This window comes from Schistocerca serialis, chromosome 2 (assembly GCF_023864345.2).
Source record: "Schistocerca serialis cubense isolate TAMUIC-IGC-003099 chromosome 2, iqSchSeri2.2, whole genome shotgun sequence".
Lineage (NCBI taxonomy): Eukaryota > Metazoa > Arthropoda > Insecta > Orthoptera > Acrididae > Schistocerca > Schistocerca serialis.
In genome coordinates this window covers 892,055,980-892,082,304 of record NC_064639.1, presented here as the reverse complement: position 1 = coordinate 892,082,304, position 26,325 = coordinate 892,055,980, and the positions used below count along the sequence as shown (strand labels likewise).

The window sequence follows — 26,325 nt, the reverse complement described above, 5'->3', positions numbered from 1 at the left end:
CATAGTAGCTTGAAGGCGTCTGTATTGTTTAATATAATATCTTTTGGTATAAGCATGATTACAGGGGGGCTGTCTGTACTTGGCTTAGAGAGGGCAGACACCTAACTGTGAATAAGTCACGGTGTGTGTTACACAGTGGGTGCTCACAGTTTGGGGTGTGGACATTGTTTATCACACACTACCCTGTTGACAAGGCACTGCATTATCTATAACTTGTGAACATGCTTGTGGTAGTCTACATAACTTAGACAAATATGTCAGCACATAGATATAACCAGACTGAGCACATGCATTGTTATCGTGACAACAAAACACTATCATACACTCATAATACAAGAGGAGGTGGACGAAATGACCATGGATGAATTTACTCTAAGCTTAATCACATATGACACAAACAATACAATTAAAACATTTAAATACTATCTCTACAGTGGCAAGGGAAAGGGCAAGCTATCCATGCTAATACCATAACACATATGAGACAAAAAGGAAAAATGTACATAAAAGGACACGCCATGTATGAATTTACTCTATGCACTCCTTTGATACTACATGTGGCAAGAGTGATATGGTCCATCAAGTCGTAAATATGAATGCAAGGGATTTGATGAGGTACAGGTAGTAAGTTGTGAAAACAAAGCAGCTTTGTGGTGTGTAAGGATAGATTTCAAAACTTTGTCTGCATCAAGAGAAAATGAAGCACTTTGCCATTCGCTCTAGATAAACCTTGCAGTTGCTAGAAAATTACAGTTCGGCCAAAGCGTGCAGTACTGACTCACGCGTGTTGTCTTCTCTTCACTCGTACCTATCTGGAGCACTGTTAGAGGAAGCCGTCAAATTTTCATTCCTCTAACATAAAACACTCAGAAGTTAACAGGCAGAAAAACAATTTCTCATTTAAACAAAGACGAGAGTCACTCAGTGTCAGCGTGGGAATTGCCAATCAGAGAGCACTTTCTGCTGTGCACCTTTCTGCGAAAAACACTGAGCTGCAGCAAGGAAGCGCATGGCAGAGAGAGAATCCAAATCTTGCATCCGCTATTGCTCATAGCCCGATCTGATGCTGTGTGGCATTTTGTATGCCATCTTCTGCAGCAGAAGCAGAAGGGCGGGTGCATAGGTGCTGTAGTATGTCACCACAATCTTAAAAGCCTAGATGTAGCTATATTTGTTGTAGCCAAGACAGACACAAGCCAAATCTACCACAGTAGTACAGGTTTATATGCCAACTAGCTCCACAAATGACGAAGAGTTTGAAGAAATGTATGATGCGATAAAAGAAAATACTCAGATAGTTAAGGGAGAAGAAAATTTAATTGTGATGGAGACTGGAATTCGATAATAGGAAAAGCAAACAATGAAAAAATTGTAGGTAAATATGGACTGGGGGAAAGGAATGAAAGAGGAAGCTGCCTGGTAGAATTTTGTGTAGAGCACAAATTTAACCATCGTTAACACATGGTTTAAGAACCATGAAAGGAAGTTGTATATGCAGAAGAGACCTGGAGACGCTGGAAGGTTTCAGATTGATTTTATAATGGTAAGATAGAGATTTCAGAACCAGATTTTCAGTTGTAAGACATTTCCAGGGGAAGATGTGGACTCTGACCACCATTTTTGGTTATGAACAGTAGATTAAAACTAAAGAAATTGCAGAAAAGTAGGAAATTAAGGAGAGGTTGTTGAGAGTTTCAGATAAAGCATTATGCAATGATTGACTAGAACAGGGGAATGGAATACCGCAGAAGATGAATGAGTAGCTTTGACAGATGAAATAGTGAAGACTGCAGAGGATCAAATAGGTAAAAAGACAAGACCTAATAGAAATCCTTGGATAACATAGGAGATATTGAATTCAATTGATGAAAGGAGAAAAAATAAAAATGCAGCAAATGAAGCAGGTGTAAGGGAAAACAAAATCTGATTAACAGAAAGTGCAAAACAGCTAAACAGGAATGGTTAGAAAACAAATACAAGGATTTAGAAGCATATTTCACTGAGGGAAAGAAAGATATACCTACAAAAATTAAAGAGGCCTTTGGAGAAAAGAGAAACAGGTATATGAATATCAAGAGCTCAGATGGGAAACCAGTCCTAAGCAAAGTAGGAAGAGATGAAAGGTGGAAGGAGTATATATAGGGTGTCAAAACTACTGACAGCCTTGGGAGAGCCAGCTGTGACAAAACTCTTCCATCTTGTGTGCAAAATGTGTGAGACAGGTGAAATACCCACAGACTTCAAAAAGAATGTAATAATTCCAATTCCAAAGAAAGCAGGTGCTCATAGTTAAGAATATTACCAAACTATGAGCTATCTTAGAAGACAGGTTAAGGAAAGGCAAACCTATGTTTATAGCATTTGTAGACGTTATTTGATCTATACATTGAGCAAGCAGTTAAAAAAAAAAAAAAAAAAAAAAAAAAAAAAAAAAAAAAAAATTGGAGTAAGAATTAAAGAAATAAAAACTTTGAGGTTTTCTGATGACACTGTAATTCTGTTAGAGACAGCAAAAGATTTGGAGGAGCAGTTGAACAGAATGTAGAGTGTCAAAAAAGGAGGATATAAGATGAATATCAGCAAAAGGAAAAAAAGTATAATGGAATGCAGTTGAATCAAATCAGGTGATGCTGAGTAAATTAGATTACGAAACAACACACTTAAAGTAGTAACTGATTTTCATTATCTGGCCGAAATCGAGAGGATACAAAACGTAGACTGGCAATGATCAAAAATGTTTCTGAAAAAGAGAAATTTGTTAACATCAAATATAGGTTTAAGTGTTAGGAAGTCTTTCCTGAAAGTATTTGTATGGAGTGTAACCATGTATGGAAGTGAAACATGGATGATAAACAGTTTAGACAAGAACAGAATAGAAGCTTTGAAATGTGGTGCTACAGAAGAATGTTGAAGATTAGATGGGTAGATCTCGTAGATCTCGTAACTAATGTGGAGGTACTGAATAGAACTGGGGAGAAAAGAAATTTGTGGCACAACCTGGCAACTGAAGAGATTGGTTGATATGTCACAGTCTGAGATATCAAGGGATCACTAATTTCGTACTGAAGGGAAGTGTGAAGGGGGGGGGGGGGGGGGGGGGGGCACTTCAGAGGGAGCCCAAGAGCAAGAGATAAATACAGTAAGCAGATTCAGGAGGATGTAAGTTGCTGCAGTTATTTGGAGATGAAGAGGCTTGCACAGGATAAAGTGGCATGGACAGCTGTACCAAACCAGTCTTCAGACTGAAGATCACAATAATGGCTGTATTTTAAAACAGTTTTATAACATGCTAACATTCCTGGCAACAACTATGTTTTAAGTTGCCTGCATAACTGCTTGTAGAGCTCCTTATGATCAACTAAGTTATGTAAGTTCAAAGAAACTTTTTAAGGGATTTATATGCAACAGCTGAGGAAATTTCTAACTGAAACAATTAGTGGCTTCCTGTCGTTTGTACAAATTCAACAAATGTTTCTAAATAAGCAGGAAGAATGAAACAGTAGACTGAGAGTCCTAGAATGCTACCTGACACAGAACTGTTGAGACATGTTTTACATACTATGGTCTTATGTAATTTCAATTAACATCTAAACTCATAGCAAAGGGCTGGAACAGTGATGAAGTCTTTGGAACACTTTGAAGGCCACAGATGTTTGTTGATACAGTTGATACCATGAGGTCAGGGGGAACACTGAATAAATAAAATTAGTATTTTTGTTCCATTTAATTACACATCGCAAGGAAACAACAAAAATTGAAACCTTGTGGCATATAAATAATAAAAATACCTACAAATCTCTCTAGAGGCAATTGTGACTCTTCAACATCAAGTCAGAAGCAACATAAATTTCTTTGTTAATCTTCATTTCTCTCTTACATAGAGCCAAGTTTTACTCTTTTGCTAACATATTTTGTTCTCATTTGAATAATTATTCTAAGAAAATCAAGTCACACATGGAAAGAGATGTAACCACTGATTTATGGTTTTAAGAGAATTAGACATCTTTATGCAATGTTTACCACCATTAGCAGTTCTTTTTCTGCGCTTTGGAATTAATAACATGTAATGGAAGATCAAGATATCTGTAACCAACCTTGTGTTCTTGTTAGACAGTTCTTGATACTCCAAGTTACTAGTATACAGCAGTTTCATACAGTTTATATACATATAAATGGAATTTACTTAAGATTAATATCTCAACTGCAATCATCACAGTCCAGGTGTCAAAGTGCATAAAATATGAACACTTTGAGGAAGAGTTAAAAATAATTAACAGTGATCATAAGTAGCTAACAGATTTCCTTTCTGTTACCTTGAGTGAGCCAGCCACAACAAGAACAGACTTGATGGCCCTTAAACCCCAATCATAATGATCCTGTTTAGACAGTAGTTCTCTACAAAGAGTGTATAAAGTAATGAATTTCCGAGCCAAGATACGAGCCTCTTGAAATCCTTCAGCTACCAACATTATTTCACATATTAACTCAAAATCAGGCACCACCATGGCACACGGTCTGAAATTTTATAATTATGGTATTAATATTTTTGAAGTACATAAAAATTATGAACACATTCTGAACCATATCAAAATATAAAATTACAGACAAACTGACTAACAGAACATTACTTACCTTCAGAAGGTGAAATTCCAGTACATTTAAAAGTTAAAAATTTTTTCCTAACTTTTAGAACTATAGTTCCCATCTCAGGGAGGAAAGAGGGGTAGGTTGAGCAAGAATACAAAAGAAGGACAGATCTCTCACATTCTGGGATGGTAGGGACCCACCTGTCATGAGAACAAATGGAAAAAAGAAGAAGGTAGAAGTGTTAGAAAGAGCAGTAAGTAACAAGCAGTACACTGATAAGCACTGTTCCCAACACTTACCCCTAGTGAATGAGGATGTCTTTGAAGTATCACTACTGTGAAGCAATAGAACTTGTTTCTAATTGTATTTGTTGTAAATAGAAGGTAAAGCTTAAAATTGCTCAGTTGAGTTTTACAGCACACATAATAGAAGATGATTCAAAATGGGGCAATTACAACTTACTAATCACAAATGTATATTACAAAGCAAAGTTATGCTTCTTATTGGTTATAACATTACGTGAATCTACATCTACATTACATCTACCTGATTACTCTGCTATTCACAATAAAGTGCCTGACAGAGGGTTCAGTTAATCACCTTCAAGCTGTCTCTCTACTGTACCACTCTTGAACAGCGCGCGGGAAAAATGAGCACTTAAATTTTTCTGTGCGAGCCCTGATTTATCTTATTTTATCATGATGATCATTTCTCCCTATGTAGGTGGATGCCAACAAAATGTTTCCGCAATCAGAGGAGAAAACTGGTAACTGAAATTTCATGAGAAGATCCCGTAGCAATTAAAAACACCTTTGTTTTAATGATTGCCACTCCAATTCACGTATCATGTCTGTGGCACTACCTCCCCTATTTTGTGATAATACAAAACGAGCTGCCCTTCTTTCTACTTTTTCAATGTCATCCATCGGTTTCATCTGATGCAGATTTCACACTATACAGCAATACTCCAGAGCAGGGCAGAGTAGCATGTTGTAAGCAGTCTCTTTAGCTGTTGCATCTTCTAAGTGTTCTGCAAATGAATCACAGTCTTTGGTTTGCTCTACCCACAACATTATCTATATGATCATTCGGATTTAGGTTATTTGTCATTGTAGTCCATAAGTATTTAGTTCAATTTACAGCCTTCAGATTTGCGTGACTTACCGCGTAATCAAAATTTAGCGAATTTCTTTTAGTACTCATGTGAATAACTTCACACTATTCTTTATTCAGGGTTAACTGCCACTTTTTGCACCATACAGAAATCTTATCTAAATCATTTTGCAATTAGTTTTAGTCATCTGATGACTTTACAAGACGGTAAATGACAGCATCATCTGAAAACAATCTAAGACAGCTACACAGATTGTCTCCTACATTGTTAATATAGATCAGGATCAATAGAGGGCCTATAACACTTCCTTGTGGAATGCCGAATATTACTGATGTTTTACTCGATGGTCTTCAATCTATTACTACGAACTGTGACCATTCTGACAGGAAATCATGAATCCAGTCGCACAACTGAGGTTATGTTCCATAGGCACACATTTTGGTTAGAAGATGCTTGTGAGGAATGGTGTCAAAAGCCTTCTGGAAATCTAAAAATATCGAGTCAATTTGACATCCCCTGTCAATGGCACTCATTACTTCATGAGTAAAAAGAGCCAGTTGTGTTTCGCAAAAATTATATTTTCTGAATCCGTGCTGACTATGTGTCAATAAATTGTTTTCTTCAAGGTACTTCATAACGTTCAAATACAGTATATGTTCCAAAACCCTACCACAAATCGACGTTAGTGATATGGGCTGGTAATTCAGTGGATTACTCCTAATTCCCTTTTTGGGTACTGGTGTGACTTGAGCAATTTTCCAGTCTTAAGGTACGGATCTTTCTGTGAGCGAGAAGTTGTATATAACTGCTAAATATGGAGCTATTGTATCAGCATATTCTGAGAGGAACCTGACTGGTATACAATCTGGACTAGAGGTCTTGGCTTTATTAACCTTAGAAACACCAAGGTATTTTAGGTTACACGGAGCACCAACCAAGGGCAAATTTTGCCCGTGTTACAAAAAGTTGTTAATCTTGTAATTTGTTGTAATATGTATTTATTTTATATAATTCTGTTTCCATTGAGATATTAGTTTACCAGGAAATAGTGACAACATAACTGGAAGTTTAATTTTTAACACGCATAGGGTGAACATAACAACCAAGAATCGTCAAATCTTGGTCAATGAAAGTTTGTGTAAAGAAGATAAGAAGGTTTGTAATTGAATACAACGGCTCTCTAAGGTTTTTATTCACTCTTTGATCTATTAACTGAATAATACAGCTTTGTCACTGAGAGAAAGTTTAAAAAACAGAAATGAAAACACTTGCTAAAATACATGTTATTGTACATTGAAAACTCTCGGAAAACACTTTTCACTTGGAGAGAATATTTTCACTTACAGATGACATTTACCTCCTGCACACAAAATGGTTGATTCTGAATGAGTCTTACACAGATGGCGCCCACAGCTTCCACATGTTAACTTGGTTTTTGTGATGATGTATCTTGCTTTCCGGTTACTTGCATTCTTCAAGCATAAGTAGCACCTTGCTTTCCTAGTTGGTTCTTTATTTGCAACAATTTTGTTTACCTCTAGTTTCTTTCCTAGGATCGCTCCCATCGCACAAATAATAGGCAACTAGAGTCCTTTCAAATCCATGGCTTGCTCTTCCATGTATGATTTCAAAAGTTCATGGCCTAATTCATGGAGATACAGTTTTCTGGCGTTCGGTTTCCCTTCATTCCATTTAGGCGCATTCATCTTGAACAGTGTGCATGAGTTAACTGCAGCTATATCAAGTAGGCTGTAGAACATTGACAGTGGCCACCTTATCGTACCCCTTTTTGCAGAGTATGTCCTAACCATTTGAGCTACGGCATCCACTCCTCCCTTAGTGGAATTATAGTACAGGTTTATGTGTGTTTTATTTTTTGGTGTATAAACATGTACTCCTGCATTACGATGTTGTGTAGACAACATCAACAGATTTTTCTTTGGTTTTTCCTTTGTGATGTAAGAGACATTGTTACTGGCGGCTTCGTAGAAGATGGGTCTGTGAATGCTAATTTGGAGGAATACAGCTCTCTGCCTGCTGTCGTCTTAAGTTCCTGCGGTACATGTTTTCTGTTTGATTTGAACGTCCCAACCAATGGAAGTTTGTAGTCTTCATAGAGAATGTCCGCCAACTCCACAGAAGTGTAGAAGCGGTCAGTTGTGACATTGTAGACTGTATTCTTTATTGGCTCCACCAGTCTCTTCACAATCTCAAGAGGACCTCGTTCACTGGCAGGACTACTGTCTTTCCCAGCATATACTTCCATTTTTATTATGTATCGTTCAGTTGCACTACAAAGCATTCTGACTAATATTCCATATTTTTCAGGTTTGTTTTTGAGGAAAACTTTGAAAGGACAACGACCTCTGAAAAGACACCACCTTCATCAATTGTATTCTCAGGTCCACTTCTGAAGTACCGTGGGAATATTCCATTCAATACTTCAAATACTTCACGCAGCGGCGTAAATTTGTCACGTACACGTCTTTCTGACCTGGTGCCTTTATCATCGAAGCGAAGAAGTTTCAATAGCTGATATGCTCTTGTCTTACCCATAGCTCCTCTATAAATTGCTCTTCCCAATAAATTTGACCATAAATCAGATAAAGAAATATTGGTGTCCCGGTAAAATCCCATTAGAATTAAAATTCCCATCAATGCATATATTTTAGAATCACTAACAGGAATACGTTTTCTCATCTTGGCAGTTGTTCTTGACTGGAATTCAGGAATATTTACTTCATCTTCTTTAGTGAAGAAGTTTTGGAAAACAGTGTTTAGTAACTCTGCTTTAGTGGCACTGTCAACAGTGACTTCAGCGTTGTTATCGCTCAGTGAAGGTATTGATTGTGTCTTGCCACAGGTGTCCTTTATGTATGACCAGAATGTCTTTGGGTTTTCTGCCAGATTACGAGACAGAATTTAATTGTGGAAATTATTAAAAGCATTTCACTTTGAAGTACGTCCTATATTTCGAACTTCTGCAAAATTTTGCCACTCTTGGGGATTTTGCATTCTTTTAAATCTGGCATGCTTTTTTCGCTGCTTCTGCAACAGCGATCTGGCCCATTTTGTGAACCATGCGGGATCAGTGCCATCACTTATTAATTTATGTGGTATATATATCTCTCAACTGCTGTCGATACTATCTCTTTAAAAAATATTGTAGAACAAAAGCAAACTGGTGCTTTTCATTTACCATTCCAATACTTTTCTACACTTACATCATCAGATCGGAATGAGTCAAGACTGTCTCTTAAAAGGTGTTAAAAGCACTTTTATCAGCTTTTTAAAATATATATACTTTGCGTTTCTTTTTGGTGGTTGTAGGTGTTATGGTATTCAGCCTAGCAGCAACTGCCTTGTGGTCACTAAGCCCTGTATTCATCACAATACTCACTATTTGTCCAGGGTTATTTGTTGCTAAGAGGTCAAGTATGGTTTCGCAACTATTTACGGCTCGAGTGGGCTCATGAACTAATTGTTCAAAAGAATTTTCTGAGAAAGCATTCAGTACAATTTCCGATGTTGTTTTATGCCTGCTGCCAGCTTTAAACGTATAATTTTTCTAGCATATCGAGAGGAGATTGAAGTCACCACCGACTATAATTGTATGAGTGGGGTACCTATTTGTAATGAGACTCAAGTTTTCTTTGAACTGTTCAGCAGCTATACCTTCTGAGTCGGGGGGTCATAAAATGATCCAATTAATAGCTTAGTCTGATTGTCAGGTATAACATCTATCCACACTATTTTGCAGGAACTATCTACTTGAATTTAACTACAAGGCAAACTACTTCTGACAGCAATAAATACTCCATCATCAATTGTATTTAATCTATCCTTTCTGAACACTGTTAGATCATTTAAAAAAATTTCAGCTGAACTTATTTCTGGCTTCAGTCAGCTTTCTGTACCTATAACTATTTGAGCTTCAGTGCTTTCTATTAGGGCTTGGAGCCCTGGTACTTTCTCAACACAGCTATGACCATTTACAACTACAATACCAATCATTTCTACAAACCTTACTGTGTTTTACCTGCCTCCTTTTGGATGGATGCCCTTTCTGTGGTTCCCTGAGACCCTCTAACCTTAAACAACACCCAGTCCCTTCCACAGGAATCTGCAGCCTACACGGTCACAGAACTGCCTGAGCCTCTGGTTCAGACCCTCCACTCGGCTCTGCACCAAAGGACCACAGTAAGTTCTATTGACGATGCAGCAGATGGTGAGCTCTGCCTTAATCTCAGAAGCAAGGCTGACAGTCTTTACCATTTCTGCTAGCCGCCTGAAAACAGAGAGAATCTCCTCCGATCCAAAGCGACACACATCATTGGTACCGACATGAGTCACCACATGCCCTGCACTCTTCATGGCATCCGGAAGCACCCTTTCCACATCCAGAATGACTCCCCCCAGTACACACGGAGTGCACACTGGCTTCCTTCCCCTCGTTGGCAACCATGTTCCTAAGGAGCCCCATTATGCACCTAATGTTGGAGCTCCCAACTACCAGCAAACCCACCCTATGTGAATGCCCAGACCTTGCGGGCTGAGAAGCTTCCTCTGGAACACGGTGGATGACTACATCTGGCTTACAGACATCGTCAGCCACAGAAAACACCCGAAACCTGTTCGTCAAACGAACCGGGAAGGCCCTACAATGTGCTGTGTTGCCTACTTTTGAAGAAAGCCTTTTGGCTGAAAGCTCACATTTAGCTGTCTTTTTGATGATCCTATTTGCAACTCAAGATCTCCTCTATATGGTGAATAACAATGTGTTCTTTTCATAATACTGTCATTATTCCATCCTGGATTTTCCATTGTTTCATTTTCTATGAAGAGTATTCCAAAAAAAAGTGCCATTTGGTGCCTATAAACAGAGTGTTTACAAATGATTTATCGAGTTCTGGACATTGGTATTTCAGAACGTATTACAAACAAAATAGTGAATGATACATTGTATGGAAAGTACATTTTCAAGTTTCTTACAAATTTTCTAGGTGCTCTCCTCATGTTACAACAACAAACATCTACCGGTATGCAGTAGTCAAGTTCAACCGATACACATTGGAGCATGTCCCTATCAATGTACACCAGCACAGGAGTGATGTAATCCTGGAGTTCAGCGAATGTTGCAGGTGAAAGTGGTACATAAACATTGTCTTCAAGTAACTCCAAAGGAAAAAATCACAAACTGTAAAATCAGCAGATTATGGGGCAACCTGAAAAGTGCCAAAGCATCCTGAGGACAGTGTCCAATCTAGCAGTTTGGAAGTTCCTAGTTCAGACAGCAGCACACTATTCTATACCAATGAGGTGGAACTCTGTTTCATTGGAATATGAAGCTTGGGTAACAGCTACGTGTTTAGGAAAAAAGTAGTCATGTTTCACATTTAGGTATGTTGTACTCATCGCAGCTTTCCCCAGAAATAAGTAGGGCCTGTACACTTTGCTTCGTGAAACAGAAGTGAAGACATTCACCTTTGGAGAATTTCTTTCAATCTCCACTGCAACAGTGGGATTTGTCATACCAACTGTGCTGGTGTTGGGACAATTCACTTGACCATTTATCTGGAACATCCCTCTTATCACTGAAAATAAGTTAAGGTGCAAACCCATCATCTTCCAATGCTTCCTGGAAAATTTCAGAGGTGACTCACAGTGAAACCAGCAAAGACATAAACAAAACTTTACAATAAGCTTTTTTCTTTCATTATTAGTACACTTGTGTGGACATTATGTATTTGATGCTATAAGACATCAAAACCCAATTAGTTATTTGTAAATATCCTATATATTCATTAGAAAATGATTTTACTGGATGTTTTAGTTTCCTACAAACCTACTTCACTTTTTTACATACTTGTTATTCACTTCTATGTAATTTTCATAATGTTGCATCAGACTCTTCAATCCATCTCCATAGAAGTTCTCTACCTAAGAATGACAAGGTTAGTCCTAAGGTTCATGTTATCCTGAAACTATTGCACATCAAAACATTGTTTCAAGTGTAACAAGAGGTAACAGTCATGGGGTGCAAGGCTGGTGCTGTAGAATTGGTGACTGAAAGGTTTCTAACACAAACGCTGAATCTTAAGCATTTTGGCACCCAACTGGCACAGTAGTTGCTATAACCAAATTTTTCCATGAAAACTGAGTAAATAGTGTTGCGTTCAGCCAGAGCACAAATCATCATCACTCACTGGTCATATTGCAGTTATTGTTCATTTTCTGGGTGATTCAAGTCTGGGTACAGGCCCAGCCACTCCATTCTTCATCATGAACATTTTTAAAACCACTTTGAAAGTCTCAACAACACTCAACAATATTTCCATCACCCATTACGGCAAGTCCATAAACAGGACACAACTCTTCATGAATTTGAACAGACAAAAATAAAATTACATCATGCAATTTGTGACCAGCTGGAGCAATGATGTTTGTAGTTATTTTTGTCAGTTTTTACTTGCATTCAAACCAGTACTGAATATAAACAATGACTTCTGTTGCTTCATAAATGTAATCTTATTCTGAGCTACCAACATTCTTTTATGCAAACAGCCCTTAATTTTTGAAGGTGCCTGATACGTGAAACTTATTTAAATGGTATGATATAATGATTACACACATACCTGAACAATGCCTTCAGGTTCTCAGGTAGCTCTGTCCTGCCAGCATATCCAGGATTCATGGTGACAAACATGCCAACTGTTGGCACAAGGGCTATTTCCTGGCCCATGAAGCTAAAAGTTTTTTTGGTGCCTTTTATGGCATCTAGTACGGATTTCACCTGCACTGCTACTACAGATAATACTTCCACTGAAATTCGGTTGAATTCATCAAAACATCCCCAAGCTCCAGTTTGTGCAAGGCCTTTGTAGATGTTGCCACATGACTGCATGGACACAGGAGGCAAAGTAGGTAAAACAACAAATTAAGTCGCAATTATATACAATATCTGTTACCACTGCTAGGAAATATGATAGGTTCTTAAACTCTCTCATAAGCTTACCTTGTAATCCATCTGTTCAGAGCAGTTGAACACATATACCATAACACCCATGGCCCTCCCTAGGTCTTTTGTGGTCTCTGTCTTCCCAGTACCAGCTGGTCCTGCTGGGGCTCCTCCCATTGTCAAATGCAAGGACTGCAGAAACAAAGTCTCAAATAACATGTTTTAAAACACAGTGAAGGAATGCATTTACTAGTATCCAAACAAATAGCTGACTTAATGATAATCTGCACATCCTACATTAAATAATATTACAAGAACATGAACCATTGGCTAATTTATCCAACTTTGTTGTCCTGAAGTAATTTTTTCGGCAGTGTTTACTGATTACTGTGGGGTGGTCCCTAACTACAAGAGGCACTCGAATGAAACCGAGACACGTGGAAAAAAAGTAAGTAAACTGTTTATTATTTCAAAAGTAATCACTATAACTATTAATACAACCCTACTGTTAGACAAGAAGGTCAATATCTTCATGGAGAAATGTTTTTGGTCGGCTACGGAACTGTGATTGTACCCAGGCAGGCACCTCTTCATTCAAGGCAAATCAATGGCTACAAATGTCTTTCTTCAGGGTTCCAAAAATATGGCTATCACATAAGGACAGATGAGGACTGTATGGAGGATGTGTGAAGGTATCCCTGTGAAACTTCTGCAGTGTAGTCAAAGCAACTTTGGAAACATGTGGACAGTTTTCCAACATTTGAATTATTCTTGATTTGTGAATTTTGAGCTTAATGAAATTGTAGCATCAACTCTTTCCCCTTCAAGGGTGAGTGGCACTCAACATTATGAATTTTATTTTCCGCTCTGATGTTGAGCCTCATACGATATGACTTTCCATAATCTCAAATCTGACTGTTCTAGGCACCAATGCTGTGTAGCACTGCCATCTAGGGAAACCTATTTTAACCTGGTGTGAAACTGTAGCAGATGTTTTGAAAGAAATGTTGTAATTATTACATTCAAGTTAGTAGGTGCAAAATGGCTAGTTCTTCACGCAGAATCCTTTCTGAGGAAGTGACTGTAAAGCTTTGGGAGGAATGTCTAAATGAACACAAGAACAGCAATGATTCTGATGATGACAGTGACTCTTCTGTAAACAATTTAAGTGAAATGAATACAGAAACTGTCCACCCTGAAGAGATTCAAAAAATATCACACAATGAAAAATTGTGTATTGTCATTGTTATGTCATTATATTTTACTGAATGCAAACTTCTTTTTTTAATGTAATGTTCGTCAGTGGCCTCTTCAGTTCAACAAAGAGACTCACATAATTCTCAGTGGCACACTCGCCACCCAGGTGGCAGAGATTTAAATAAGAGCACATGGAGATTCCCTGTGACTGCAGTATTAACAAAATAACTGTTTATAATAATTTGGTAAATCTTCTTTTTTCAGTATAAACATTTTCCAAATTTTTGAGAATGATATCCTGCTCTTCACATCTCTTCTGTGTTCCAGTCTTCAACATTCCCTAAATGGCCTTTTCTTTCTTATCAGACTGCCTTATTAAGCTATCATCAGTCAGAACTTCTGTCTTAGTGATTACTTTTTGATGCAGACTTTCACAAATCTTAACATATTCTATAAACCATGGAGTTGTTAATGTTTTCATTTTAAAAATTAGTCTTTTTAGAGTTATAATAGAATTTTTAATGGCAGATGTGTTGTAGGAACTTGCCTTTGTGTTATCATGGAATCTGATTTTGAAAGCTTCTTTGGAATACACATCTTAAAATTTTCCAAGAAGGTTGAAGAGGTATTTGTTTGGGCTATTACTTTTGCCCAGGATTTACTGCTTACGATATTTGAAAAATTCATACAATTTTCCACAGAAAAACTTCTTTTATACATACAACATGCTTTTGTTTCTTTCCATGGCACTGAGAGGATCTTGAGGACAAGAACACTGTGGTCAGATAACCCTAACATGTATTTGTAATTTCTACTTCAGTAAGTCCTGTATTTGAAAATATGTTATGTAATGGTTATTTGAGGTTCAAATGTGAAAAAATAGGTTAAAGCAACAAAAGAGATTTAAGAACTGATCTTTCAGCTTACTTTCACTCATAAGATTTACACTGATCTCCCCACACACAAATTAGCGCCCCTTTCAGTAAATAGAATGTTTTTGAATTAGTACTCTGAAGAAACTTTGAAGCAAGTCAAATTCTTCCAGACTGCAAGAAATGACAATTAAATTAATTATAGGACAAGATCATAGAACATCAGACAGGCAAGTAAGTGCTTGACAAAACCCACAAGAGAAGGAGGGGACAAAATGAAATTCAATATGTGTTGAGAGAGTATACGATAATACTTCAGTGATTACAAATTGAGTAGCATTTACAAAGAATTTGCCAGTATGAGTCCACTTATCAGTAAAATGTTGTACCTTCTGTGGCTTGTATGCATGCACTAATTCAGTTAGTAAGGCTGTCTTAAAGCTATTGTATCCTCTCCTCAAGGAAAATGGCCAACAACTGTTGTAACTGATCCTTGGTATCCTGGATACTAGCACTGGGGATGGAGACGAGATCCGAGTTGGTTCTAGAAATGTTCTACCAGGGTTAGACATAGGGATGCTGCTGGACAGAAAAGGACGTCAGCATCGTGCAGACATTTCATAAGAGACATGTGTACTGTGTAACAGACCATTTGTCATGCCAATACAAAGACATGCATAATTTTTTAATTATGTTACATAATTCTTATAAAAAGGGCAATTTGAGTAATGACATTTAATGTTATATGGAACTACAGCATCTTATGCACCACAGCAACTGTGGAAAAAGTTTTAATACATTAGTGAGTGAGCAGCAAATAGCTGTGAGAGCCTATAGGTTCATAGCACTCCATGCTATTCTTGAAACTGAAAAATTCTTGTTCATCATAGTAAGAAAAAGGATTGCTCCCAGCACCTCCAGCCCTCCTCCTCTTTCTGTCATCGATTAAGAAATGTGTATTGGTCAGCTAGGCAATTAAAGATTCTTATTGTTGGCCTCCCACCGTATTTAATGTTGGATTTTCCAAAGTTTTTTTAAGGGCTACAGTGTTATCAAGTGTAGAAAGCGTAACCTGGTTATTCACTGAGTATTGCACAACAAATACGAGGGCAGTTCAATAAGTAATGCAACACATTTTTTTTCTGAAACAGGGGTTGTTTTATTCAGCATTGAAATACACCAGGTTGTTCCCCAATCTTTTAGCTACACAACACTGTTTTTCAATTTAATCTCCATTCAATGCTACGGCCATACGCCACCTTGAAATGAGGGCCTGTATGCCTGCACGGTATCATTCCGCTGGTCGATGTCGGAGCCAACGTCGTACTGCATCAATAACTTCTTCATCATCCGCATAGTGCCTCCCACAGATTGCGTCCTTCATTGGGCCAAACATATGGAAATCCGACGGTGCGAGATCGGGGCTGTAGGGTGCATGGGGAAGAACAGTCCACTGAAGTTTTTTGAGCTCCTCTCGGGTGCGAAGACTTGTGTGAGGTCTTGCGTTGTCATGAAGAAGGAGAAGTTCGTTCAGATTTTTGTGCCTACGAACACGCTGAAGTCGTTTCTTCAATTTCTGAAGAGTAGCACAATACACTTCAGAGTTGATCGTTTGACCATGGGGAAGGACATCGAACAGAATAACCCCTTCAGCGTCCCAGAAGACTGTAACCATGACTTTACCGGCTGAGGGTATGGCTTTAAACTTTTTCTTGGTAGGGGAGTGGGTGTGGCGCCACTCCATTGATTGCCGTTTTGTTTCAGGTTTGAAGTGATGAACCCATGTTTCATCGCCTGTAACAATCTTTGACAAGAAATTGTCACCCTCAGCCACATGACGAGCAAGCAATTCCGCACAGATGGTTCTCCTTTGCTCTTTATGGTGTTCGGTTAGACAACGAGGGACCCAGCGGGAACAAACCTTTGAATATCCCAACTGGTCAACAATTGTGACAGCACTACCAACAGAGATGTCAAGTTGAGCACTGAGTTGTTTGATGGTGATCCGTCGATCATCTCGAACGAGTGTGTTCGCACGCTCCGCCATTGCAGGAGTCACAGCTGTGCACGGCCGGCCCGCACGCGGGAGATCAGACAGTCTTGCTTGACCTTGCGGCAATGATGACACACGCTTTGCCCAACGACTCACCGTGCTTTTTTCCACAGCCAGATCACCGTAGACATTCTGCAAGCGCCTATGAATATCTGAGATGCCCTGGTTTTCCGTCAAAAGAAACTCGATCACTGCCCGTTGTTTGCAACGGACATCCGTTACAGACGCCATTTTAACAGCTCCGTACAGCACTGCCACCTGTTGGAAGTCAATGAAGCGGGAATGTTTGAAAATATTCCACAAGAAATTTCCCGTTTTTTCAACCAAAATTGGCCGAGAAAAAAAATGTGTTGCATTACTTATTGAACTGCCCTCGTACAAAATGATTTAAGATAGACTTTTTCACTGACCTTACCACTGAATACTGCCTGAACAGCTGGATTCCAAACAAACTGATTACCGATGAGAGCCTGCACATGGACCAGCTTTGTAAACTGAGAAATGTTCCACTGGCATAGTGATTATTTTCAAGATTAATCTTATTCTTTCTGATATCAGTAATCATGCCAATGAGGAACAAGCTACATAGCACACCCTTAGTCTCCAGCTGGTCATTGTCCTTTGCTGAATCTATTTCAAGTTTTAGATTACTCAAGAAGACTTTAGCTGCAGTGTCATTGACCCTCAAAGGATTAAGGCTACCAGATTATTTCTTTGAAGCTCTGCAAGATCTTCAGCATCATGTTGTACTGTCACACTAAGAAAGCAATTACTATTCAGCATCATTATGCGTGGAACAAACATTCCACACTCTATGAATTACTAGAAAAACTTTTATTCAGTATTTTGATTGAGAATTTTTATTGCTAGTGACATTTTCTATTCAAACCAAATAACAGTTATTTGCTGAGCTCTAAATGTATTTGCAGTAACCAAGTAAAACACAAAAGCGATCCAAGTAACACAAATATGGCTTCATCCATAAATCTTTTTTATGAATAAAGCCATAAACAATAATGGAAATAGGCCTCTTGTGACTCCAGATGTAACAAGACACACAACAACTGATGTGAGCAGTAAAAGCCGGAAGAACATAGAGAGTGTCAGTCAGTGCTACTCCAAGTATATATAGGCACAAATCACTGCAGATGGTGCAGAGGAGCATGAGCACACCTCCCACAGGTGGCCTCCAGCGGCTGGCCCACACTGATACAGTTAGCGGTTGATTGAAGCACACAGACACATTGACACCACACTTGCTGCACTCATGCTCACACACACTAGTAGCAGGAAACAGCAATATACTAACATTTAAGTCCTAGCCTTGCCTTTGAATGATTGCATTTCAAATTGATTAATGCTCATACATATTTCGAAGAGGCACTTCAATTTTACAGTGAAGGCTTTCATGGCTGGTGTCGACATCACTTAAAACTTCTGAGCTACTAGGTGATCGTCAATGTAAAACACTGTCTCCTAAGATTTCCTCTCTGACTGCAGTTGACGTACTTCAGAGGTAAAATGATGAACTGCCACTTTACCTCTGAAGATTTCTCCTGCAGTTGGAGAGGGAATGTTGGGAGGATGTTTTATACATTCATCAGGGCCTATTAGCCCAGAAGATTTAAGCGAGGCATTTCAATTAATAGTCATTCAGAAGTAGAAATCTTCTGAATTGGTGACTATGACAGGACTTTGGGAAAGATGGAATTTTGATGATTGAGGAGGATTATTTTGCCTTGAATGCACTTTTATATTACTTTCTACATACTGTAATTAATACATGTCTTGTAATTTGTTTCATGCATTACTGGGGAGCAGAGGTGCTATCACGGAACCAGAGCAGCTTCATCTAACACAAGCAAATTTCCTTCAGCAGCAGAAAAAGCAACAGCCAAGCACTTATTGTTATTCTTTGACTGAAGTACACCTGTACCAGTTTGCAGGCACTCTCTTACTATTAGTGTTAGTTTTGTTTAACTTCATAATTAGTAGGCTTAGTAGATTAGTGTGCTGTGTTCCACCAAACGTGAAATTTTGTACACATATGATTAAATGTGTACTGAATATAGTTTACACTTGTCAAGTGTCATTAACAGGGGAACTATTTATTTTGAAGTAGGGTCCTGTGTTATTGTAATGACTCACTATAAAATTTTTAAAATACTGCATGACAAGGAATCATATATACAATCAATTTCAGAGGTTTCTGGTGTAGGTGATTCATTGGTATCAACATAGATAATAATGGATCCATTCACTGAAATTCAATTGAAACTGTTTGCTACCAATCAATCTGAGATGTCAAAGTCCTAATCTGAAATGTCGACCATAGTATCAGATACAGAATAGGGTCACACACAATTGTCGACCACAGTGCCACATATTATTATTATTATTCTCATGTCAGAAATATACAGGTACATGTACATATATTTTACACAGTTATGATTTAATTACTTTTGACCAAAACTTGGCCACTTCCAGTGCATTTTCTGTTGAAAATAATCTTCTGTACAGGAGACTGGGCACAATCGACACCGAAGCATGTGCCGAACTGTTTGTTCTTCTCCACAGGCATACTGAATATCATTTGGATTAGTGTATCCCCACCCAATCTTGCCAAGTCAACTTTTGATCTTCCAAATCCAGATCTCTGTCTGTTCAGGGACTTCCAAGTTGTCCATTCCCCATCATGGCCTGAAGGTAAAGCTTCAACAGCCCTTTTCCAACAAGGGGGAAGGTAGGTCATAGCCCACCATAGTATTAACCTAGTTTTTTCAGCAGTGGTTCTAAGTTCCTCTGATGTCCTAAGGAAACTCTTCTATGACTTCAGTCACTGTGGATGTGGTTCATGCCCAGACAGAGGATGGGTAATGTCCTGTTACACTACCTTTCTTTCCTTGTTCGCAGCTATCTCTCTTCGAACAGGTGGTGGTGCTATTCCTGCGAGGTGGTAAAGCCATTTGACTGGAGCGGATTTCAAGCAACATGCTATAATTCTGCAGGTTTTGTTGAGAGCTACATCCACCTGTTTGACATTAGTTGCATAAGGGCCGATTTTGTACAAAATTAGATGACTGGGCTATGTAAGGAGACGCATAGAAGATGCTATATCAAATTTGTCAGTCACTGATTTACCAATAAATGATCAATTTAAGCAGCAAAAAATCAAGGAGGCTAAAGAAAAGCTCAGTTCAGATTTTGTTCAATGGAGAGGTCACATTGCTCAGTTGGTCGAAAGAAAATGTGTTGCAGGACTTAGAGGAGTTCCAAGGGCATTCTCACTCCAAAAGATTGTATAAACAGTATGGATGAGAAATCGTTGAAACACCACCAGTTTCAGCTCTTTTTTTTCCATCAGATAAAAGGACAGCAAACCCGGTTTTTTTTATAAGAGGTTTCAGATGAGTATTGCCAAGAGCATGGATCAAGATCTAAATAATTAGTTATGTCACAGGCTACTTCCAAGGCGGTGACTTTTTCTGGCCCACTAACATGATGGATGTCTGTGAAACATACAAAGAGTTAGTGGAAAAAATTCTTGCAAAATACACGACAAGAGATGTACAGGAGTGATTACGAAAAGAAGGTACTTAATCCCGAGCCATTCTTATACTGAAAAGGTAATTTGAGGGAGAATTTTGAAAAATATATGAACAAAGCATGACACTGGGAAGAACCAATTACGCACAAAGATCTGTTAAGGATATTGAAAGCCAAATTACCATTTGAAATCAAGACAGAAACTTATACATGTGAATGAAGAAAGTGTAAAAGACTTTATGTCCATACTTGATTCCACAAACTTAATTCAAGATTATTTTAAGTCCCAAGATGTGGAAAATAATAAAAAATCGCTAGGTCCAAGCAATCTGAAAGGATGAGCATATAACCAGAACAATCATCCATATAATAATAACAATTACAATGGGAACAGACCAAATAGTTACAAAATAGTAAACAGAATGGCAATGGATCATGCCTCCAACCAAATCAAGGGAGAAACAATCAATCGGAGAGAAGGTTTAACTCATTTTATGATAACAATACAAACCAGAATCAACAACATTGGACTCTATCCATAATTTGGAGCCATGATCCCAGAACAGTCATCAGAACTGGAGGGAACCAACAACTGGTTGAAGATTACAGATGAACTCTGTGCAGAAGTCAATGAATGCAACAAGGTATATAAAATGGTACCAATTTCTGCAGTTAAGGCATGGCAGAAGGAATTCCTCACAATATTATGTTGGATACCAGTGCATCAGTAAATGTGATCACAGGAACTTTCTTCAGTAAACTATTGCAGATGAAGAATTTGCCAACATATCTAGTGAGTAACTGCTGGATAGTTGGTGCAGTGAGCAGTCGGGCCCACCCAGTAAAATTACAGATGATGCTGCCTGCCAGAATGGAAAATGTAGCTTTTAATTGACCATTCCTAAAAATAAATAAGGTCATCATCAGTAGTATACTGGGTGCTCCCTGCCGCTGTTGGATAAGCAGCTGCCAGCAGAAAGTCGCATACTCCTAGCTCACTTATTTGTTACATAGTTCAATTCTTAATTTATTTGCATGTTTTTGGTACTTGCATTGTTTAATTCATAAATTTCGGGTGTATTATAGTATTTGAGAGTTGTAGCATCGCATTTTAGTACCTGAATTGTGTAAAATCGCGTAGTCTCCTTCCACTGCAGAGCAGTGTGTCAGCAGTGCGCTAGTAGCAGCATTACTGCATTTACTAGGCAATGTTGTATTTTAATAACCGTTTAAATTTTATGTCGATTTGTTTGTGCTCTCTGTAGATTAGTTCGTTTTTTGCACCACAGTTTTTAGCATGGATAGGGACTGCAACTGCTGTGTTCAGATGCAGGCTGAGTTGGCATCCCTTCGCTCCGAGCTTCAGGCAGTGTTGACTTCGGTCACACAGCTTGAGGCTGTTGCCAATGGGCATCACTGTGGGGGTCCGGATGGGGGTTTGTCGGGGACGGCCAGCTCGTCCCACACATCCCCTGATCAGACTACAACGGTGGCTGCCCAGGATACTGCCCACATTGAGGCTGATCCCTCACCTGTGGTAGAGTGGGAGGTCGTCTCGAGGTGTGGCAGGGGGCAAAGGACATTCCGGAGGGCTGAACAGAAGGCCTCTCCAGTTTGTCTGATGAACTGGTTTCAGGCTCTGTCTCAGGCTGATACTGATCTTCGGCTGGACACGGCTGCTTGTCCTGTTCCAGAGGTTGCCCTCAGTCTGCAAGATCTGGACGGTCGCAGAGGGTGGGCTTACTGGTAGTTGGGAGCTCCAACGTCAGGCGCGTAATGGGGCCCCTTAGGGATATGGCAGCAAGAGAGAGGAAGAAAACCAATGTGCACTCTGTGTGCATACCGGGGGGAGTCATTCCAGATGTGGAAAGGGTCCTTCCGGATGCCATGAAGGGTACAGGGTGCACCCATCTGTAGGTCGTCGCTCATGTTGGCACCAATGATGTGTGTCGCTATGGATCGGAGGAAATTCTCTATGGCTTCCGGCGGCTATCTGATTTGGTGAAGACTGCCAGTCTCGCTAGCGGGATGAAAGCAGAGCTCACCATCTGCAGCATTGTCGACAGGACTGACTGCGGACCTTTGGTACAGAGCCGAGTGGAGGGTCTGTATCAGAGGCTGAGACGGTTCTGCGACCGTGTGGGCTGCAGATTCCTGGACTTGCGCCATAGGGTGGTGGGATTTCGGGTTCCGCTGGATAGGTCAGGAGTCCACTATACGTAGCAAGCGGCTACATGGGTAGTAGGGGTTGTGTGGCATGGACTGGGTAGTTTTTTAGGTTAGATGGCCTCGGGCAAGTACAGAAAGGGCAACAGCCTCAATGGGTGCAGGGCAAAGTCAGGACATGAGGGGACCAAGCAGCAATCGGTATTGTAATTGTAAACTGTCGAAGCTGCATTGGTAAAGTACCGGAACTTCAAGCGCTGATAGAAAGCACCGAAGCTGAAATCGTTATAGGTACAGAAAGCTGGCTGAAGCCAGAGATAAATTCTGCCAAAATTTTTACAAAGGCACAGACGGTGTTTAGAAAGGATAGATTGCATGCAACCGGTGGTGGCGTGTTTGTCGCTGTTAGTAGTAGTTTATCCTCTAGTGAAGTAGAAGTGGATAGTTCCTGTGAATTATTATGGGTGGAGGTTACACTCAACAACCGAGCTAGGTTAATAATTGTCTCCTTTTACCGACCTCCCGACTCAGCAGCATTAGTGGCAGAACAAACTGAGAGAAAATTTGGAATACATTTCACATAAATTTTCTCAGCATGTTATAGTCTTAGGTGGAGATTTCAATTTACCAGATACAGACTGGGACACTCAGATGTTTAGGACGGGTGGTGGGCTGGGACACTCAGATGTTTAGGACGGGTGGTGGGGACAGAGCATCGAGTGACATTATACTGAGTGCACTATCCGAAAATTACCTCGACCAATTAAACAGAGAACCGACTCATGGAGATAACATCTTGGACCTACTGATAACAAACAGACCCGAACTTTTCGGCTCTGTAAGTGCAGAACAGGGAATCAGTGATCATAAGGCTGTTGCAGCATCCCTGAATATGGAAGTTAATAGGAATATAAAAAAAGGGAGGAAGGTTTATCTGTTTAGCAAGAGTAATAGAAGGCAATCAGACTACCTAACAGGTCAAAACGAAAATTTCTGTTCCGACACTGACAATGTTGAGTATTTATGGAAAAAGTTCAAGGCAATCGTAAAATGCGTTTTAGACAGGTACGTGCCGAGTAAACCTGTGAGGGACGGGAAAAACCCACCGTGGTTCAACAACAAAGTTAGGAAACTATTGCAAAAGCAAAGAGAGCTTCACTCCAAGTTTAAACGCAGCCAAAACCTCTCAGACAAACAGAAGCTAAACGATGTCAAAGTTAGCATAAGGAGGGCTATGCGTGAAGCGTTCAGTGAATTCGTAAGTAAAATTCTATGTACCGACTTGACAGAAAATCCAAGGAAGTTCTGGTCTTACGTTAAATCAGTAAGTGGCTCAAAACAGCATATCCAGACACTCCGGGATGATGATGGCATTGAAACACAGGATGACAAGCGTAAAGCTGAAATACTAAACACCTTTTTCCAAAGCTGTTTCACAGAGGAAGACCGCACTGCAGTTCCTTCTCTAAATCCTCGCACAAACGAAAAAATGGCTGACATCGAAATAAGTGTCCAAGGGATAGAAAAGCAACTGGAATCACTCAACAGAGGAAAGTCCACTGGACATGACGGGATACCAATTCGATTCTACACAGAGTATGCGAAAGAACTTGCCCCCCTTCTAACAGCCGTGTACCGCAAGGCTCTAGAGGAACAGAAGGTTCCAAATGATTGGAAAAGAGCACAGGTAGTCCCAGTCTTCAAGAAGGGTCGTCGAGCAGATGCGCAAAACTATAGACCTATATCTCTGACATTGATCTGTTGTAGAATTTTAGAACATGTTTTTTGCTCGAGTATCATGTCGTTTTTGGAAACCCAGAATCTACTCTGTAGGAATCAACATGGATTCCAGAAACAGCGATCGTGTGAGACCCAACTCACCAACTCACTTTATTTGTTCATGAGACCCAGAAAATATTAGATACAGGCTCCCAGGTAGATGCTATTTTCCCTGACTTCCGGAAGGCGTTCGATACAGTTCTGCACTGTCGCCTGATAAACAAAGTAAGAGCCTACGGAATACCAGACCAGCAGTGTGGCTGGAATGAAGAGTTTTTAGCAAACAGAACACAGCATGTTGTTATCACTGGAGAGATGTCTACAGACGTTAAAGTAACCTCTGGAGTGCCACAGGGGAGTGTTATGGGACCATTGCTTTTCACAATATATATAAATGACCTAGTAGATAGTGTCGGAAGTTCCATGCGGCTTTTCACGGATGATGCTGTAGTATACAGAGAAGTTGCAGCATTAGAAAATTGTAGCGAAATCCAGGAAGATCTGCAGCAAATAGGTACTTGCTGCAGGGAGTGGCAACTGACTCTTAACATAGACAAATGTAAAGTGTTGCGAATACATAGAAAGAAGGATCCTTTATTGTATGATTATATGATAGTGGAACAAACACTGGTAGCAGTTACTTCTGTAAAATATCTGGGAGTATGCGTGCGGAACAATTTGAAGTGGAATGATCATATAAAATTAATTGTTGGTAAGGCGGGTACCAGGTTGAGATTCATTGAGAGAGTCCTTAGAAAATGTAGTCCACCAACAAAGGATGTGGCTGACAAAACACTCGTTCGACCTATACTTGAGTATTGCTCATTCAGTGTGGGATCTGTACCAGATCGGGTTGACGGAGGAGATAGAGAAGAGCCAAAGAAGAGCGGCGCGTTTCGTCACAGGGTTATTTGGTAACCATGATAGCATTATGGAGATGTTTAGCAAACTCAAGTGGCAGACTCTGCAAGAGAGATGCTCTGCATCGCGGTGTAGCTTGCTCGCCAGGTTTCGAGAGGATGCATTTCTGGATGAGGTATCGGATATATTGCTTCCCCCTACTTATACCTCCCAAGGAGATCACGAATGTAAAATTAGAGAGATTCGAGCATGCACGGAGGCTTTCAGACAGTCGTTCTTCCCGCAAACCATATGCGACTGGAACAGAAAAGGGAGGTAATGACAGTGGCACGTAAAGTGCCCTCCGCCACACACCGCTGGGTGGCTTGCAGAGTATAAAAGTAGATGTAGATGTAGATGGATTGAATGAGATTCATGGGAAGGACTGTAAATTAGACTTCTCAGCAGAAAAATTAAATATGAAGACTGACAGAACTGACAAACAACTAGACCTTTTACACATGGAGTGAAGGGCGATACATCCAATGATAATGAATTATGGAGACCAGCAGCCGACAAAATCCAAAGGAAACGGAACTAGCAGACTGGGAAGTTAATTTATTAGAGAAAGTCTAAAGGAAGTTACAAGAGCCAAATCATCTTACCCATGAACAGAAGAGTAAATTAGCCAATTTACTTAACCATTGCTGTAGAGTTTTCTGAGAGAAATCTGGTATTATTACACACTACACCTGTAATTTGGAAGTATTCCCACATAATATCTACTATCCCATACCAATGAAGCAGAAACAAGCTGCGGAGGATGAGATAAACAAAACAATAGTGTGGGATGTAATCAAGCCTTCGAACAGCTCACACTGCAACTTGCTTTAATCAAGCCTTCGAACAGCTCATACTGCAATTTGCTCCAAGTCATACCAAAAGCTAGCAGGAAGGTCTGATTTGTCCTCAATGCCAGGTTATCAATACTATCACAGTTCCCGTTACAATGCACCCAGAAACCATAGACACAGTCATCTAAAAAGTTCAATGGTATAAAGTACTGGCATAGATACACTACGCGATGAAAAGTATCCGGACACATGGCTGAAAATGACTTACAAGTCCGTGGTGCCCTCCATCCCTTATGCTGGAATTCAATACAGCATTGGCCCACCCTTAGCCTTCATGACAGCTTCCACTCTCATAGACA

General features: G+C 39.6%; 1 protein-coding gene across 1 annotated transcript in view; it reads right to left on the bottom strand.

Moving 5' to 3' along the window:
• LOC126458230 (dynein beta chain, ciliary-like) overlaps nucleotides 1-26,325 on the bottom strand; it is a 477,648-nt gene that overhangs the window by 157,410 nt on the left and 293,913 nt on the right. The window contains exons 20-22 of the mRNA XM_050095128.1: nucleotides 12,717-12,851; nucleotides 12,337-12,599; nucleotides 4,314-4,515 (exon numbers count right to left, since the gene is read on the bottom strand). Coding sequence (XP_049951085.1) covers nucleotides 4,314-4,515; nucleotides 12,337-12,599; nucleotides 12,717-12,851 — 600 coding nt within the window. The remainder of the gene's footprint in view (nucleotides 1-4,313; nucleotides 4,516-12,336; nucleotides 12,600-12,716; nucleotides 12,852-26,325) is intronic.